The sequence below is a fragment of the Anolis sagrei genome, chromosome 5 (genome assembly GCF_037176765.1).
Source record: "Anolis sagrei isolate rAnoSag1 chromosome 5, rAnoSag1.mat, whole genome shotgun sequence".
Taxonomy (NCBI): Eukaryota; Metazoa; Chordata; class Lepidosauria; order Squamata; family Dactyloidae; genus Anolis; species Anolis sagrei.
The window spans coordinates 32,870,910-32,888,716 of NC_090025.1; the positions used below are offsets into that span (position 1 = coordinate 32,870,910).

The 17,807-nt window shown below is 38.0% G+C and overlaps 1 protein-coding gene across 18 annotated transcripts in view; it reads left to right on the forward strand.

Annotated features, from left to right (window-relative positions):
- The window catches only part of ANK2 (ankyrin 2), a 358,785-nt gene that overhangs the window by 267,709 nt on the left and 73,269 nt on the right, over window positions 1-17,807 (forward strand). For all 18 annotated transcript variants that reach the window (XM_067468650.1, XM_067468652.1, XM_067468651.1 and 15 more), the window contains 11 exons: window positions 1,359-1,556; window positions 5,843-5,941; window positions 6,085-6,183; window positions 7,022-7,120; window positions 7,536-7,733; window positions 11,514-11,612; window positions 12,822-12,920; window positions 14,785-14,982; window positions 16,023-16,121; window positions 16,217-16,315; window positions 17,209-17,307. In XM_067468650.1, coding sequence (XP_067324751.1) covers window positions 1,359-1,556; window positions 5,843-5,941; window positions 6,085-6,183; window positions 7,022-7,120; window positions 7,536-7,733; window positions 11,514-11,612; window positions 12,822-12,920; window positions 14,785-14,982; window positions 16,023-16,121; window positions 16,217-16,315; window positions 17,209-17,307 — 1,386 coding nt within the window. The remainder of the gene's footprint in view (window positions 1-1,358; window positions 1,557-5,842; window positions 5,942-6,084; window positions 6,184-7,021; window positions 7,121-7,535; window positions 7,734-11,513; window positions 11,613-12,821; window positions 12,921-14,784; window positions 14,983-16,022; window positions 16,122-16,216; window positions 16,316-17,208; window positions 17,308-17,807) is intronic.

A 17,807-nucleotide genomic window follows, 5' to 3' on the forward strand; every position in this document is an offset into this window, starting at 1 on the left:
TCTGTCAAGAAAAAGAGAGGTATTTGCAATTCTATTTTGAAAATCAATATATTACAAAAGAACCACCCATTTATGTATCTGCCATTTGGCATACAAATCTATTCTTAAAGGTGCACTACACATGCCAGCTTCATTTAGTTCCAGCAAAAAGAGCAAATTCTACACCCATTTTGCAACCTTTGGTTTTTTGTCCTCTTTGCTGTGGGACTCAAGTCAATTTGGCCTGGCTCCAAATGATTTGAGTAGAAGTGCCAAACTGAGTGCCAAACTGAAACTGCAGAGCCCTATGCATCACTAATTAATTTCATGCTAAGACACACCTACACCAAAGTACCAAAAGAACCCTTCAAACATGCATTGAATTCTAAGGAAGGTTCCACAAGCATCACTTTGTTGCCCAGAAAATGGCATCTAGATTTGCTAACTAGAAGCTTATGGAGCCTGAAGATGGGATAGTTATGGAACTAATCCTGTGTTGTTATTCCAATAGGACTCATAATTGATTTCATAATTCCGTTTCTGTAGTGAATATGTGTATATTTATTTATTTATTTGTTTATTTATTCATTTACGACATTTATATGCCACCCTTCCCACCCCGAAGGGGACTCAGAGTGGTTTACAAGTTATATGTAAATACAATATATTAAATTATTAGCATAGCACAATATTAGTAACATACATTCCCATATTGTACTACACCACTATACTGTAATATTATTAGTAATATTACATGCAATATGAAATATATAATTATTAAATTGTATTATTAGTATTATATTGCATTGCATTATAATATTATTATCAATTTATGTGTATACAATATATTATATTATTAGCACAGCACAGTATTAGTATTATATATTACTATATTGTACTATACCACTATACTGTAATATTATTAGTAATATTATATGTAGTATGATATATATAATTATTATGTTGTATTATTAGTATTATATTGTATTATATTATAATATCATTATCAATATTATATGTGTATACAATATATTATATTACTAGCACAGCACACCAGTAATATATGAATACTATAATATATATTAATATATAAGCCTTATATTAATATATAAGCCTTATATTAATATATAAGCCTTATAGTTCCAGTTTAAATAGCAGTAAAAGTGCAACAGCTCTTAGTCTTTGACCTTTTGATCCAAAACCTTATGAATAAAAATCTCTAAAATCCATAGATTGGTAGTATATAAAAATAAGTGCAAGGTGAAGGCACTTGCCCCCTCCCAAAGTAGCCCAGGCCCATAGACCTATATAGAAGTGGACTTTCTTGTGACTAAATTTCACACAGAATTATACCTTTTTTTTCTTGTTCCTTTCTCCAGAATGGACTTTCTCCTCTTCATATGGCTGCTCAAGGTGACCATGTGGAGTGTGTCAAACACCTACTGCAGCACAAAGCTCCTGTGGATGATGTCACACTGGATTACCTGACTGCCCTCCATGTGGCTGCACACTGTGGCCATTATCGTGTCACCAAACTTCTGCTGGACAAGAGAGCAAATCCAAATGCTCGTGCTTTGGTAAACCTTTCCTGTATCTCTAGTGGAACAAAAAGAGGGTTGGGGTTTTCTCATCCACCCATTCATGCGAATTTGTGGAGAGTGAGCAAAGCTTCCTGGCCCAGTCATTTGCACTATGCACCACTTCCCACACAGTTGGCTAAGCACATGGACATTAAGGCAGAACCAGAGTGTGGACTAGCATATGGACCTTAGTGGTAATAGCAAACAGAAATACAGTCCTGGTCCATCTATGTACTGCATGGATAGTGATGAAGCATTTCCAGAGAGCTACAGTTTGTATTCCTCTAAATATACCTTGAGGCCATGGATGTGCTGGATATATGTATAACATTTCCACATGTTTAGGGCTTTCTGCTTCACTTAGTGCAAAAAAGTGATATACATTAAAATCTAAATAGGAAGCAATCTTAGTCCAGCACACTACACATTAAAAATTACAATCGAATTCAGTTTTCCTCATCCTAATAGCCTCTTGATGTTTTGGACTAAGCTCCCCAGATTTCTCTCTATCGGCTGTAGTGACTGGGGCTGATGACAGACAGACCATAAAAAATCCAAAGGGCATGAGATGTGTGAAGAGTGATTGAATATATCTCTAGAAATATTTGCTACTAGACATTATGATACCTGCCATTGTCCAATACTAGTACTTAAGTTCACACAATTTGAGCTGCCATATGTGTAGCTTCTTTTTTATTGAAAAATCAATAGTAATAAAAGCAAGAAACCATTTCTGTGAGTCAAAGGATCTTTAACCCTCCTTTTTACTATATCCAGATAACAGCAGAGCTCCCCAATGGTACAGGCTGCAATTTCTGGTCAATTCCATTTTATAAATAGTAGTATAGTATAAAGAGTATAAATGGTTTTAAATAAATAAATAAATTACCCTTATGTGAGTTCTAACAGCTCCTTGAATTCTGGTTGTTAACAACAACAGCAACAACAACAACAACAACAACAACAACAACAACTTTATTTTAGTACCCCACCTCCATCCCCCCCAAAGGGACTCAGGGTGGCTTAGATATGGTACAAAGTGCCTAAAACAACACATAAAATAAAATAAACACAACAACAATAGCAACATTTTATTATGGTCCAAAGACACTTATTGCACTGTAAACATACATGGTATGCAGGTAGTGAGATTAAGAGAGCATCCAGTTGATTGAACACATATGGTCATAATACCTGGGCGCTATAAACACACAATCCAATCCAAGATAAACCAGTAGTATATAAAACAACAACTTGAACTCAAAACAGCACCCAATAACCTTTAGTGTCAACTGTCATAAAAACATGGTCAACTGTAAACAAGAAGAAGGGAAAGGGATAGTGCAAGTTGTAGCTAAGGAACAAGGGCATGGGATGAAAGTGCTCTGCTGTATCATAATTGCAGACCATTGGGCTAGACATTTTCAAAGGCTTGTCTAAACATCCAAGTCTTCAACTCCCTCCAGAAGGAGGACAGGGTGGGGGCCTGCCTAATCTGTGGCTAAAGTCTTACACAGTGCATTAGCCACACTTAACAATTGCCAAATAGACTTCACAGTTGCAGCATCATGAAAATATTCCATAATCTATGCAGTGAAAGACTATGTATGCTTGAATGACATTTAAACTTGCCTCTGTTTCAAATTCAGGTTTTTATGGTGTAGGTGTAGTTAGCGTCAATTGGCTGATGACTCAGGAAATGCATTTAAAATGCCTTTTGGTGGAATGAATAGTGCTTTTATGCTCTATAATAGAAAAAAAGTTTTATTGTTACTTCCCATTCTCACAGCACTATTTGTAATATTTATTTTAGTTACTTTATTCATATGTTAAAATAAAGGCTAAATACTTCGGGATTGACTAAAATGCTCAATAAGAGCTTTCTTTAGAAACTGCATTAAAAGGGAGATTTTCTGCTTTTTAATATTATGTGAATATTTTTAAAGGTGTTGTTGACCATCTACTCATGGAAAAAAAAATACCAGCCAGTATGGACAAAATGTTCAAAAATTCTTAGTATAAATATTTGGAGAACCATGATGAGAAACCACTTAACTGAAAATTTCTATATTACTTCCTTCCAATTGTGCTGCCTGTTAGTTTTTAAATGATTGTTGTTTTACTTTAAGTTCAGAAGTGTAATTTATCATACAATTGAGTTTCTTCACATTTGAATTTAAAAACAATGTTTTTGGTAAAAAAAAAACCCACTGTAATTCCCACTTAATATTTCGTTCATCTTATTTATTTATTTATTTATTCATTTATTTACTATATTTGTATGCTGCTCTTCTCAGCCCTCGGGTTACTCATAGTGGTTCACAGTAGCAAAATTCAATGCTTAAAACTTCATAAAACAGTTAAAAACAATTAAAACAATAGCATTATAACAATCAATTAAACATCATAACATCTCATTATTGTGTCATAGTTAAAATCTTGATAACCTACAGTACCGTTAAGTCCTTTGAAGTACATAGGCCTCCTGCAGCAACTAAGGAAAATGTTTCTGTAATGCTGGTAAAGGCATATTTAATACAGTTGACACTTCTAATCTCCTTCACAGGCATTAGGACTCAGGAAAAACCATTACTAAAAAAAAAACCCACTATTTCTTTTTTACCTGAGAGAACATCTATCTAGGAATCTCTAGGTCTGATCTCCACACCTTGTGGTCCTCCAGGTGTTTGAAGCTCCCAGAATTCCTGACCATTGGCTAGGGCTTCTGGGATTGGTCCAAAAACACCTGGAGGGCCAGAACTTGTGCAGGCTTGCTCTAGGTCTTCCAGTTCGATTCTTGGTCAAATTTCACTGCCCATGGAGTTGCACTGGAGAACCCAGTGTCCTATAAAGACCATATTAATCACATTCATGAATAATCAAATCTGCATAGATTCAAACCACAACTATGGGGGACTGACTGTAGTTGGAGGGTCTGTTTGCAATACTATTTGAGGGTCTTTTAAAAAGTATTCTTATATTGTCTTTACTTTATGCCAAATTGATCATGTGCATTGACTGCTGTGTGATAGAATATTTGCGTTTTGGCATCACACTTCATAGTGAGTTTAGGATGCTGAATGTTGAGTCTTGCATGTGGCAGGAAGGCCACATGACCAACACTAAAGTTCCTGGATATTATCATGGAAAACACCTCCCCCATTGCTGTCAAGTCTCCTTCTCTGGATATTTTTAAGCAGCGGCTGGATGGCTATCTGTCGGGGGAGCTTTGATTGTGTGTCCCTGCATGGCAGGGGGTTGGATTGGATGTCCCTTGTGTTCTCTTCCACCCCTATGATTCTATCACAGCTCCAGATATTTGTTTGAGAAGGATGTTACATGTATTGACTGCATTATGTGATATTAGAAAAGAGTGGTTTGCAAGGGAAACTAGCGATTTCAATTTTTTAAACTACCACACAATTTCTGATTTCTCATTTTAACTCCAAACCTTCTGTGATATGACAGTGTTCCATGATAATTGTTTTAAAAATCAAATCAAATTTGACACTAACTAGGGAAGGTCTATGTTTTGCATCAAGCCACAGCAGCAACGTGCAACCAGAAAATGCTTTCTGTAATAGAGTCACCCCTCTGTATCCATGGATACAATCATCTACAGCTTAAAAATGTTATTTTAAAAAACCAAAGAGCAATATAAATTACTATGTGATTGTATGTCTTGGGACTTGAGCGTTTACAGATTTTGGTATCCATGAGCATCCTGGAGACAAACCCCAGTGGATAGGGCTCACTGTATGATGTTTAATTTGAATGTGGCTCAGTCCTACATTTTACTGGGATTTTAGATAGAAGGAAAACATACGTGTTTGACCTTTGTTTACATAGTTGCATTGCTTACCCTAGTGCTTCTTAAGGTATGTGTTGATGGATGGAAGGTATGACAGGGTTGTTTTTTTCCCAACATATCAGGGACTTGTATCACTTTTGTGCTACTGGTAGTAATTTCCTGGAAACTGTATGCAGATGGGCAGCTAATAGCTCATGAACTGTCACTGATTCACAGGCCACAATAATGTGGCTCCTATAGCTCAATTATTATCCATTAGCGCAAGTACAGTTGTCATGGAAAAAGTGTAAGGGTGTTTTGTGGATGGGATACATCTTTTCTGTGCATATAGGCTTTTAGATTCTTACATTCTGTTTTGGGACATGCCTTTTCAGTCCATCAAACCTGACATTACCAAACAAAAGCTTATAATCTAACACTGTGTGAGAACTGAAGGTGCATGTTTTAACTAACATGATTGTCTTTTGCACAGAATGGTTTTACTCCACTGCACATTGCTTGCAAGAAAAATCGCATTAAAGTCATGGAACTGCTGGTGAAATACGGGGCTTCTATCCAAGCTATAACAGAGGTAGAGAACTTTCCTAAAGAAGCATCTCTCCCCCACTATTTCTTCCTTCTCTTAGTTCCACACTTTTCTTTTATATACATATCTGAGGAAGACTGGAAAGGCTCTCTGCAGAGGAGTAAAATTTCTGTTGCTTTATTTCACAGTCGGGCCTCACTCCAATACATGTGGCTGCATTTATGGGTCACTTGAACATAGTTCTCCTTCTGCTGCAGAATGGAGCCTCTGCAGATGTCACTAACATTGTGAGTATGTCTTGAATTTGAGTAATCTTAATCTTGCTAAACCATTACATGTTTTAACCAAGGTCATAATTGGAATCATCATTTCATGAACATTTGCTATAAAGATCCACAGTATACAAATGCCTTAGAATGGAATACATGTACAGTCTTTTTCTTTTTGTGTACTCTTGTGTTTCTCAGTGGTTCAGCTGTTTTAAGCAAACCATGTTTAACCTTAATATGCAAAATAAAATATTAAGCAGTTTCTTTTAATCTTTAAAAATATGAGCTCTGTGTCATATTGGCAGACTTAATTTAATTTTAATTGACATAATTGAATGAGACTGGAGTGTTAACTAATGTTATAATATAAGTAGTATGCACTCCACATTTTATACCACTAGTTAACAAGCCAGCCTCATGGGAGCTTTCTTGGACAGTTTGTCACGTTTCCTTTATGGTTCCTGGTAAGCATGATACTTCACCCCAGTCCCTCCTTCTACCATTCATGTATTTATCTATTCATCCTGGCAATAGGTAACATCTTTCCTCCTGACTAAGGACCAGAGTTAAAACTGGACTTGTCACTTTATCACCATCTCCACAGGCTTTGCATTTCTATAGCTATTCACACATGAAGGTCTGTTCTTAAGCGCTTCACTCCATGCATCTGAAGATGTAGACTTAGTCTACAAGGCTTATGCTACCAACTTCATTTTCTCAAGTTTGTCTTCAAGGTGCTATAAGACTTTCTGGCCTATGTCTTTGAATTCTGACTCCAGGGTGTGGCTTAGTCCAATAAGATACTTCACTTCCCCAAAACAAATAACAAACTTAAAATGTTTCTTTTTTTCTATAGCGTGGTGAGACAGCATTACACATGGCAGCTCGTGCAGGACAGGTGGAAGTGGTGCGCTGCCTCTTAAGGAATGGTGCTCTGGTTGATGCCCGAGCAAGGGTAGGTGTTTTCATGGTCAATCTCTGCACTCTTTTATAAGACTAAAATATGTATTGTTGAAGGCTTTCATACCTGGAATCACTGGAGTGTTGTGTGGTTTCCGGGCTGTATGGCGGTGTTGTAACAGCATTTTCTCCTTCACAAGAAAATGCTTCTGGAACACAGCCATACAGCTCAGAAACCACACAATACTCCAAGAGCAAAATAGTTTGAGGATGTACTAAGAATGGTTTTTCTTTTTCTTGGAATGAATCTTTCTGTACATGTATTTATAGCACAGGGTGGGACAGATATATATTTATTTTCTGTTAAAACCCATGTGGTATAATATTTTTGAAAATGAGGGTAAATTAGGCTTTCACTTTGAAAAACAACAACAACACTAGCCTCACTTGACTTCTGATTTGAATTGTAGGAGGAACAGACTCCACTGCACATTGCCTCTCGCTTGGGAAAAACAGAAATTGTCCAGTTGTTGTTGCAGCACATGGCACATCCAGATGCTGCAACCACTAATGGTTATACACCATTACACATCTCTGCCCGAGAAGGTCAAGTTGATGTAGCATCAGTGCTCCTGGAGGCAGGTGCAGCACATTCTTTGGCAACCAAGGTAATATTGGAAGTGTTGATACTAATATTCCAATAGTGAAAAACTTAAAACCAGTATTGGGCATATGCCAAATGGATCTACCTTCAGATCCCTACTCTGGCAAGACACTGTTCCATTTTACCAGTTTTCTCTCTGTAAAAGGGAAAATCTTTATCAATTCTAGTATTGACCTGATCATCCCACACTTCTCTGGAGATTGGAACTTAGTGACCTGTAGCCCTTTGCTTCTTATTCCTCAATTCCATTTCTGAAGTTGTGTTTTTTTTACACCTATAACCTCATAGCTCTGGGTGTTGCAGGGGAAGGACCAGCTTTGATGGACACTCTAGATAGAAACCAGAGTAATTTGCTAGGTGCATGTGAGCATCACGGCCGGGTATGAGGGAGGACTTCCCTCCCCTAGCTTTCTTCTGATTCCCTTTTTTCTTGTTTCCATGGGTTAATTTGTCCTACATCTAAATAATAGTGCACCCTACAAAGCTATGTTAAGACTAAAGGAAATATTCTATCGCAGTTTAGCATGTAGGGTGCTTATAATGGACTATATGTATATAAATAGAGTGAGATCTAGCATAACTACAAATATTGTTCTTGTGGTTAGTATTAGCTTATAACATTGTAAATTGTGGTTTGGTTCCCCAAATTAGCACATTGATTCAGGGATAGGAATGCTTGATCGCAGAGAGATGATTAATGCCATTAATGTTCCTGGAGGTTTGTGATTCACGTATCTATGGTTTTCCACTGACTAGTATTCAGATGATTAATTGTTTGAAGATGCTTGATTTAGTTCTGACAAACTATTTACATTGATGCCTTCATGGCCCTTTAACAAGGAACATGAATCAAAGAGGAATGCCATTATATATAGACATTACTTCTGGTATTCACTGAAACTGAGGTTGAATGGGTCCCCTCAGTTAAAAATAGACTCAATATTTGGATTTGAAAGTTGTTTTACAAAGAAACTGCTGCTAAAGTATTCATACTGTATTATCTTGAAAGTTCTCTCATCAGATCAGAAGACTTCTTTTTTAGACTTCGGGATGTTTAAAAAGTAGTTGAGAGGTTCTGTGGCTAGTTTGATATGGCGACTCTCTAAAAATATGAATGCATTCATAGAAAAGCACATGGACCTTTTTGGTACATAGCTTTTTTCAAAAATGGAATTCTATACTATATGATGGGAAGAGACAAAATATAGTCCAGGTGCAAATCTCAGTGATCCTCACCTATGGGACTAATGGGAATCTTCTTTGTGAAATATTTCCTTAACATAATTATGGCGGTAGGGCTTCATTTTTGCAATCTATATATATAAATCTGTTAGGTTGGTTCAACGGGACAGCAAAACTCCACAACCCCCCAACGAAACTGCACCAAAATAGACATGCCCCTAGAACAACCCACTCGGTACAAACTAATCCACTCAGAATTGAAAACAACACAACAACACACAGATAAATCGCCAAAACAACTGAGCATGCGCACTGGAGCAAAGTCCCCAGCGTGCGCGCACACATGGCCGAACGGCCAACGCACCCTCCGCACCTTCCTCCCTCCCTCGCCCAGCCCAGCTCGAACACGTCACCGCACTTCCCCGCGGCACACACACACACACACGCACAACACACCCTCCGCACCTCCCTCCCTCCCTCGCCCCGCCCAGCACAAACACGCCACCACACTCCCCCGCGGAACACACACACACACACACGCCACAACACGTCACCTCACACCCCTGCGGCACACACACACACACACGCCACAACACCTCACCTCACTTCCCCGCAGTACACAAACACACACGCCACACCACGCCCCGATCTTACCTCCTCCTTCTTCTTCCCCAATCTCACCTCCTCCCCCTCCTTCTTCCTCCCCTCCAAGCCCCGCCCTTTCCTGTCCTGTCCCGCCCCCTCAAAATGGCCTAGCCTTGTACAAAGCCTCTCTCGCCTAACCCGCGTTCCTGCCAGCCGGCGGGATCGCGATCTAGGCAAGGGAGGTTTCGTGCAGGGCCTAGCCTTGCATGAAGCCTCTCTCGCCTAAGCCCCGCCGCTGCCGCCTGGCGGGAGCGCGATCTAAGCGAGAGAGGCTTTGTGCAAGGCTAGGCCCTGCACGAAGCCTCTCTTGCCTAAGCCATGCCACTGCCGCCCGGCGGGAGCGCGATCTAAGTGAGAGAGGCTTTGTGCAAGGCTAGGCCCTGCACGAAGCCTCTCTTGTCTAAGCCGCGCCGCCCGGCGGGAGCGCAATCTAGGCGAGAGAGGCTTTGTGCAAGGCTACGCCCTGTGCGAAGCCTCTCTTGCCTAAGCCGCACCGCTGCCGCCCAGCGGGAGCGCGATCTAGGCGAGAGAGGCTTCGTGCAAGGCTAGGCCCTGCACAAAGCCTCTCTTACCTAAGCCGCGCCGCTGCCGCCCGCTTCCTTCTTGCCTCTTTGGACGACTCCGGCCAGAGGGAGGGACGACAGAAGAGCAGCAAAAGAGGCGAGTGCTGGGAAGGGAAGGGAAGGGAAAGGCGGGGGGGGGGGGGAGAGGAGGGGGAGGCTCCACAACACAACACAACACAACGTCACACAACAGAAGCAGTGACCATCACTCAAACAATTATGATTTTGTCATTTGCGAGATGTAGTTCCTGGGATTTATAGTTCACCTACAATCAAAGAGCATTCTGGACTCCACCAATGATGGAATTGAACCAAACTTGGCACACAGAACTCCCATGACCAACAGAAAATACTGGAAAGGCTTAGAGGGCATTGACCTTGAGTTTGGGAGTTGTAGTTCACCTACATCCAGACAGCACCGTGGACTCAAACAATGATGGATCCAGACCAAACTTAGCATAAGCATTCAATACGCCCAAATATGAACACAGATGAAGTTTGGGGAAAATAGACCTTGACATTTGGGAGTTGTAGTCACTGGGATTCACAGTTCACCTACACTCAAAGAGCATCTTGAGCCCCACCAACGATAGAATTGGGGCAAACCTGCCACACTGAACCCCCATGACCAACAGAAAATACTCAAGTTAACACACAAGCATAAAGAAGGGGGAGGAAGGAGGGATGCGAGAGAGAGAGAGAGAGAAAGAGGGGAAAGGAAGGAGTGTGTGAGAGAGAAAGAGGGAAAGAGAGCAAGAGAAGAAAGGAAGAGAGAAGAAATGAGGAAGTGAGGCCAGCCAGAGACTTCAAAACTCTTACTGTAGGCCACAGCAACGCGTGGCAGGGCACAGCTAGTTATATATAATGATGATATCTCTCACTCAAACCCCCTATGTTTTCAGACTGACATTACCTCAACCCAAGAGTTTCTCAGGTTCTGCTATTCAGTCCTCTTGAAAATGTTGTTGGGAACAGATAGCTGGAGAGATCTCACAGAATTATGCTTCAGTTGCATGTCTTAATATGCCCTACAAGCAGAAATATGCTTTGGACATTATTTCCCTGTGCCCTGACTTGCAGAACCTCATAAACCCTTCATCTAGGAAGATACAAGGCTGGAAACATGAGATTTTGTGTCACATTCAGTTGTTAATGACCATAAATGTGAATCTCCACCAGTTATGAGATCATAAGTCCAGCCAATACAGTCTTCATTTGGTGCCCAGTCAGTCAATGTTTTTAGAGTTGTGGAGATATTCTTGGGGATGTTGCTGTTTTGAGTGAGATTACTCAGAGCTGTATGCTAAAAGATCTGTAGAGCCTAAGATTTCCTCTTTCTCTTTTAAAACAAACTATTATATTAATACTCCCATTTCCCATTTGATGTATTATAGAAGGGATTCACACCACTGCATGTGGCAGCTAAGTATGGAAGCCTAGATGTGGCAAAACTCCTGTTGCAGCGTCGTGCATCTCCTGATTCATCTGGAAAGGTAGGAATGAAATGTAGCATATCTGCCTAAAATCTCTACTGAACACAACATTTGTGATTGTTGCTAATGATGAAACTGGAGTCCAGATTATATTGCAGGGACATATCACAATGTACATGACTATATAAAAATGATATTAAAAGCAGTAAAGACCGTGTTCAGTCTTTTGTTTAGCATTTAGTATGGACAGTTACCTATCCCAGTTATTACTGGCAGTAGTTTCTCATAGCAGCTATGACACACAGTGCTTATACAATTCATCCTCTTATTAAGGAGGAAATGAGAGTGAATGTAGATCACAAATACTCTGCAGTTGAAAGGATTATTTTGTGAAAGCTTTCCTGACTGTTAATGGCTGCTCCCTCGTGATTATACCTCCATTCACACAATGAGAATAAATAATTATGATTGTTTCCACCTTAATACAAGGGACAATCATAGAAGGCACAGGCCCCTGCTGAAATGGAGGGTCCATGTTGTTTGTTCCAAATCCCCTTTGTAACGTCTAGCCCATTTTTCTCCACCCCTGTGCTCTCCAGATGTTTTAGACTATAATTTCCAGACCATTAGCCATTCTGGTTGTGGCTGATGGGAGGTGAAATCCAAATCTCCCAAAAGAAACTGGATTGAACCCTGCTGTAGTTCATCCTGCTCCACTTTTCTGTGGCAACTGCAGCAAATATGTACAGTACAGGAATGATTTCAGAACAGTATGAAACAAATAGTACAAAACATGAGGACAGTACAGTACAGGACAGTACTATAATCTCACATTGAGTTAAATGCATTTTCATGTAGTTCTGTTTTTGGGTGTTCATTGATAAGTTGGGTAGGAAGAATTATAGTGTATTTTGTTCGAATAGTTATTAGACAAAAGCAATGGAATTGTTTTCACTTTATGAAAGATTTCAAACTATTTATTTTGGTTTCTGAAATAAATAATACTTAAATAAATTATTTTGGGTTCCAAAATAAATAATACTTAGGCAATTATTTATAGTTGTCATCTGGAAATTTAGTTTTTGGTTTAATGCTATTTTTTGTTCAATGTAACGCTTCTAACATGAAGATAATTCACTTTGGGTTAAACTTTATGTTAAGTTTTTACTGGTTATTTGCTTCTTAATTTATTTGTTTTTAATGTTAATAATAGCTTTAAACAGCGCTAACCATCACCTAATGCCTTAACATAAACCCACCCCCTTCCAGAATGGGCTCACCCCCCTCCATGTTGCTGCTCATTATGACAACCAGAAGGTGGCACTACTATTGCTGGAGAAAGGTTCTTCTCCCCACGCTACTGCCAAGGTGAGATTTCCTGTTCTATTCAAAAGGGCTTCCCTTGGAGTTCCAACACTATGGATTAGTAGATTTCTGTATTTGTTGTTGGGTTGCCAGGTCCTGTCATTATAGGCCTTCATGCGTATACATTCACATATTTAAATTTGCATTACATTTTGGGGAGTTCTTTGGGATCAGACTGCATACATTTGATTTTAACTTTTAACAGAGTTTTACTGTTCATTTTGATTTTGTTGTTTTTATTTATGTTTTTATTTCATTCTTTTTATGATTTTTAATTTTGGTGTACCCTGCTTCGAAAGATTTTATGGGTGGAACATTTTATAAGTAGCTTACATTTCTACTAGGTTGCTAAACAAAAGGAGAACATTCAAGTTGATGTGTCCAAAACTCTGACAGTCTCTTTCTGACTCATCATAAGAATTAGCTGAAGTGATTTTCAGCTACTCCATAGGGCTTAATTCTATTCTCTATTGAGAAAACTCCCATTATAAGTTCTGAGCTATATCTATGTACATTTCTCCTTATGGTTGGGCCATGTTCATGGGATGAGAGGGCAAAGAATCCAACAAATCTTTCTCTGTCCATCATCATATCCCAACATTCCCCCTCTGGAATCACAATTCCAACATGAGATCAATGAAGAAAACCATGATCAAATCCATTATGGAATCTTTTCCTTCAAGTTTACACTTTGATTAAACATTGGGGTTGTGCATAGGATTACTGTAATCTATAGTAGTGCGAAAACACCAAATTAACAACACTAGGTCTGTTACCAGCTTTTAAACTTAACAATTAGGAACCAAATAAGCACTTTACATTTCTGCTTTGTGCTTTATACACTATACTATTTGGAGAAGTTCTGAAAATCTTCCTAGACAATAAATAGCAATATATATTACAGTAATACAGAAATACAGTAATACAGAAATACAGTAATATGGTACAATTGATCACAGGAATTGGTATAAAGGATTATGATTACGGATTCTGATTCTGATTTGTTTGCTGAGGCGTATATCTATGATTATGATTGTTTTGACCTGATGTTTTGTATAATGTGTTTTAACTGCCTTCTTGTTGTTGTTGTATTGACCTTTACTATGTAAACTGCCTTGAGTCGCCATTTTGGCTGAGAAAGGCGGTATAGAGGTAAAGCAAATAAATAAATAATATAACCAATCATTAAACAGTAGCCATTAAGGCATAATGAAAATTTACTAAGTGAGTACCAAGTAAAACAACTCCTACAGTTCAATTTGTTACTATTATGAAAGCAACAGCTAGCCAAGAGTAAAGTCAGAACATCCTTTACTTTAATGAAAAGTAAATAGTTAACTTGCCTGTTCTTGAAATTCCTAGGAGTGCAATAACTCTGAAGCTTCTTAAATTTTCCTTGCTGGATTATAATCTTTCCTTCACCATGGTTATACTTACTTTGGCTTGATGGTCGCACTCTGCCCTTACCAATCTTCGAGGAGTAGACCTACTTCTTGTTTTGGCCTCTGGGACATACTTCTGCAATCATTAGCAAATAAAATAAGTAATTATTTAGATTTAATTTTCCATTAAAATCTAACAAGGTGGGAAATCTCCAGTCATAAACAGACTTTAACAAATCTACATACCAACTTCTGTCACAAAAATATGCTGAAAATTGATTCCTGATAATGATGAGACACAACAGTCAATGGCTGATTTCTTCCATGATGAATTACTTCTGTTAGAGGAAATAATTTCATTTGGTAAAGATGAGAAAAATAATGGCCATTCTTTAGAGGATAATGCTTTGATATTTATAAGGTATGGAAATGCCTGACATTGTCAATAAATACATATGTATTAATAAATGACAACCATTTTTTAGAATGGATATACACCCCTACATATTGCTGCTAAGAAGAACCAGATGCAGATAGCCACAACCCTGCTGAATTATGGAGCAGAGACCAATATTTTGACTAAACAAGGAGTGACTCCTCTTCACCTGGCCTCTCAGGAGGGTCATGCTGACATGGTGAACTTGCTTCTGGAAAAAGGTGCAAATATTCATGTGGCCACAAAGGTAATATTCTGTTCCTAATGATAATGAATTATTCCAACATTGTATATAAACAAGGGAGGGCAAAACCAGTTAAACAAAACATAATCTATGTTAAGCATTATGAGGAAAAATAAGTTGATAACATCAGTTTTCTAACACACCTGCTAGTTTGAGTTTTGGTCTGATACTAATAAGAGTGTTTCTAGTCGTTATCTCTGTCTACTAATAATTGATCAAGTTCAACCGTATTAAAGGCTCTGTTGCTATTAAAGTTGAGACATTAGTTAAAGGTTTGTGGAATTTGTTCCATTAGAGTAGCCCTGTTCTTGAAAGGCACAACTTATTTCTGGAATAGACGTTCTGATAGGGTTGATTTGTGGCCCATTAATTCTACTCTCCTGTCCAACAACTTCAGAAGGGCTTTGGGCATGACATTCATTGTTTTTAATATGTTTGTGCAATCCATCTATCTATCTGCATTTCTTATCAATATCTATAGCACTTTCCTGTATCTAAAATTTGATACAGTAAAGGGAGCCAACATTGGAATCTCTGGTTTGAAAATTATTAGGGATTGCAATTACATGCCCAATTTCCTGGGATCAGGACCTATTAAAATGGGCATGACTTATTTCTGGTTAGTTATGTATAGGATTGCAATGTGAGGCTTTTATAAATGATACAATGGCCAGTCCCCTCTGGTCATTCCGCTCTCAGGTGAGTTCATTCATCTAGTTTTTATGAGATATCCCATATATTCACCTTGATGTCAAGGTTGTGGCTTACTGCCAGCACCACTGACTGAAAAGGACTTTTCTCACACACAGTGATATTAATATCTGTGCCTTTTCTCTCAAGTAGTGACACTATTATCCATGCCTTTGTAGCTTTCTGGCTGGCTGATTCTACTAACTCTGTAAATGTTTCAGACAGTTCAGATGTTGCAAATGCTGTGACCTACTTTGATGTATAATCCATCTCATATCTAATACATGATTAGAATATTTATAATTTCATCTGTAATACACAGATGTATTATATGTATTATATTTAATTTGCAGAGTGGACTGACATCTTTACACTTAGCAGCTCAAGAAGATAAAGTGAATGTAGCAGATATGTTGATAAAGCATGGGGCAAACAAAGATGCTCAGACTAAGGTATTATAATATCCAAAACAATAAAAGAAATTTCCTCTGCAATACTTCTTTCACTCTTGTACTTACATGTCTTGTTTTTGTCTCTTTCCTTGTAGCTAGGTTACACTCCATTAATTGTGGCCTGTCACTATGGGAACATTAAGATGGTCAACTTTCTCCTAAAGCAAGGAGCTAATGTTAATGCTAAGACAAAGGTAAATAATTTTTTTCCTTTTCCTGTTTCTTTGCGAACATATGTTGTTGTTTTTATACAAATATTGTTTGTATCTGTAAACAAGAAGAAGGTATCCTAAAGAAAAAATACTTCTGTGACTCACAATAATTAATTGCTTGAACTTTAAAACAGTGATTATAAAGCAAAGTTCAGGCACATTAGCGATGCACATATGAAAAATTACACATATGAAAACATATGTGCATTTCAAGACATGCATTCCATGAAATGTTTTTATTTCTTGGAAAATGAAAGCAGAGGAAAATGTATGCTGTAGTATGAAATTTCTGAAATATCGTATGTTGGGGATCTAATAATGATGAAAGATAGGTGTTGAGCATTTTGATTTCAGAAGCTTCACCCACCATGGATAGTGTTATGATATTGTGTATTGTGAAACTGAAAGAAAAAAAAACCTTTGTTTTAGATGTAGATCTATTTTAGAATTCCATATTCCAATAGCAACTTGACCATTATAGTACATAGAATCTAAATATAACAATTTAACTATTATGTAAAGTGGATTACTTCTTGTGATAAAAAGAGCATAAATCTTTGAGAAAGAATGTAATTAGAAATTAACATCATCATTATTTTTTCTGTAGTAAGCAATACTTAATTGCTATTGATATATTATAATTTGAAGAAGAGGCATCCAAAGTCAATTTAATTTATAAAAATAAAATTTATTAAAAAATGACAAATGCTACCAATAAAATAATGAGTGGGCTCCTTCTCTCTCTCTCTCTCTCTCTCTCTCTCTCTTTCTAGTAATACTAATGATTGTATTAAAGCTAGGAGAAAAAAAATGTAAATATATGTTTAAAATGTTTTTGTTTCTTTTCAAAATGTGGTAACTACCACTAATTGCAGAATGGATACACACCTCTGCATCAAGCTGCTCAGCAAGGTCACACACACATTATCAATGTTCTCCTCCAGCATGGGGCCAAACCAAATGCAACCACTGCGGTAAGTTTAGAAAGTATCAAGAGTGCTATTAAGTCCACCTAACAATAACATTCCTTTTTAGCTGCAATACATTTTGACTCTGTTTTTCTTAGAAAACTACAGTTAGTCACAAAGTTACAATTTTAAGTTTAACTCTAGCCATATGTATATAATTGGATTTTGGGGGGAAATGGCTTGTGAAAACAAGGATTGATTATAGAGATTCAGTGAATAAATACCACTTTTCCCCATGACAACTCTTTCAGGAGTGAATTTCCCTTCTTGGGAGTAGTTTTCTCTTGCTTCCTCTTTTCTCATCCTTGTTTGTCACTATGAATACTTTGTAAGTTGAATGATTGTAACTCTGGGACTGCCTTATTTTAATTCAGCTGCTAGTATCAGAAATGTGGGTGCAACAATTGTGAACATCCATATTAAGAGGCACAACTCTTTCGATTTGTGGTGTGTTTTCCTTAACATGGTGCCTGCTGGTGACACAGCGAGTTAAACTGCTGAGCTGA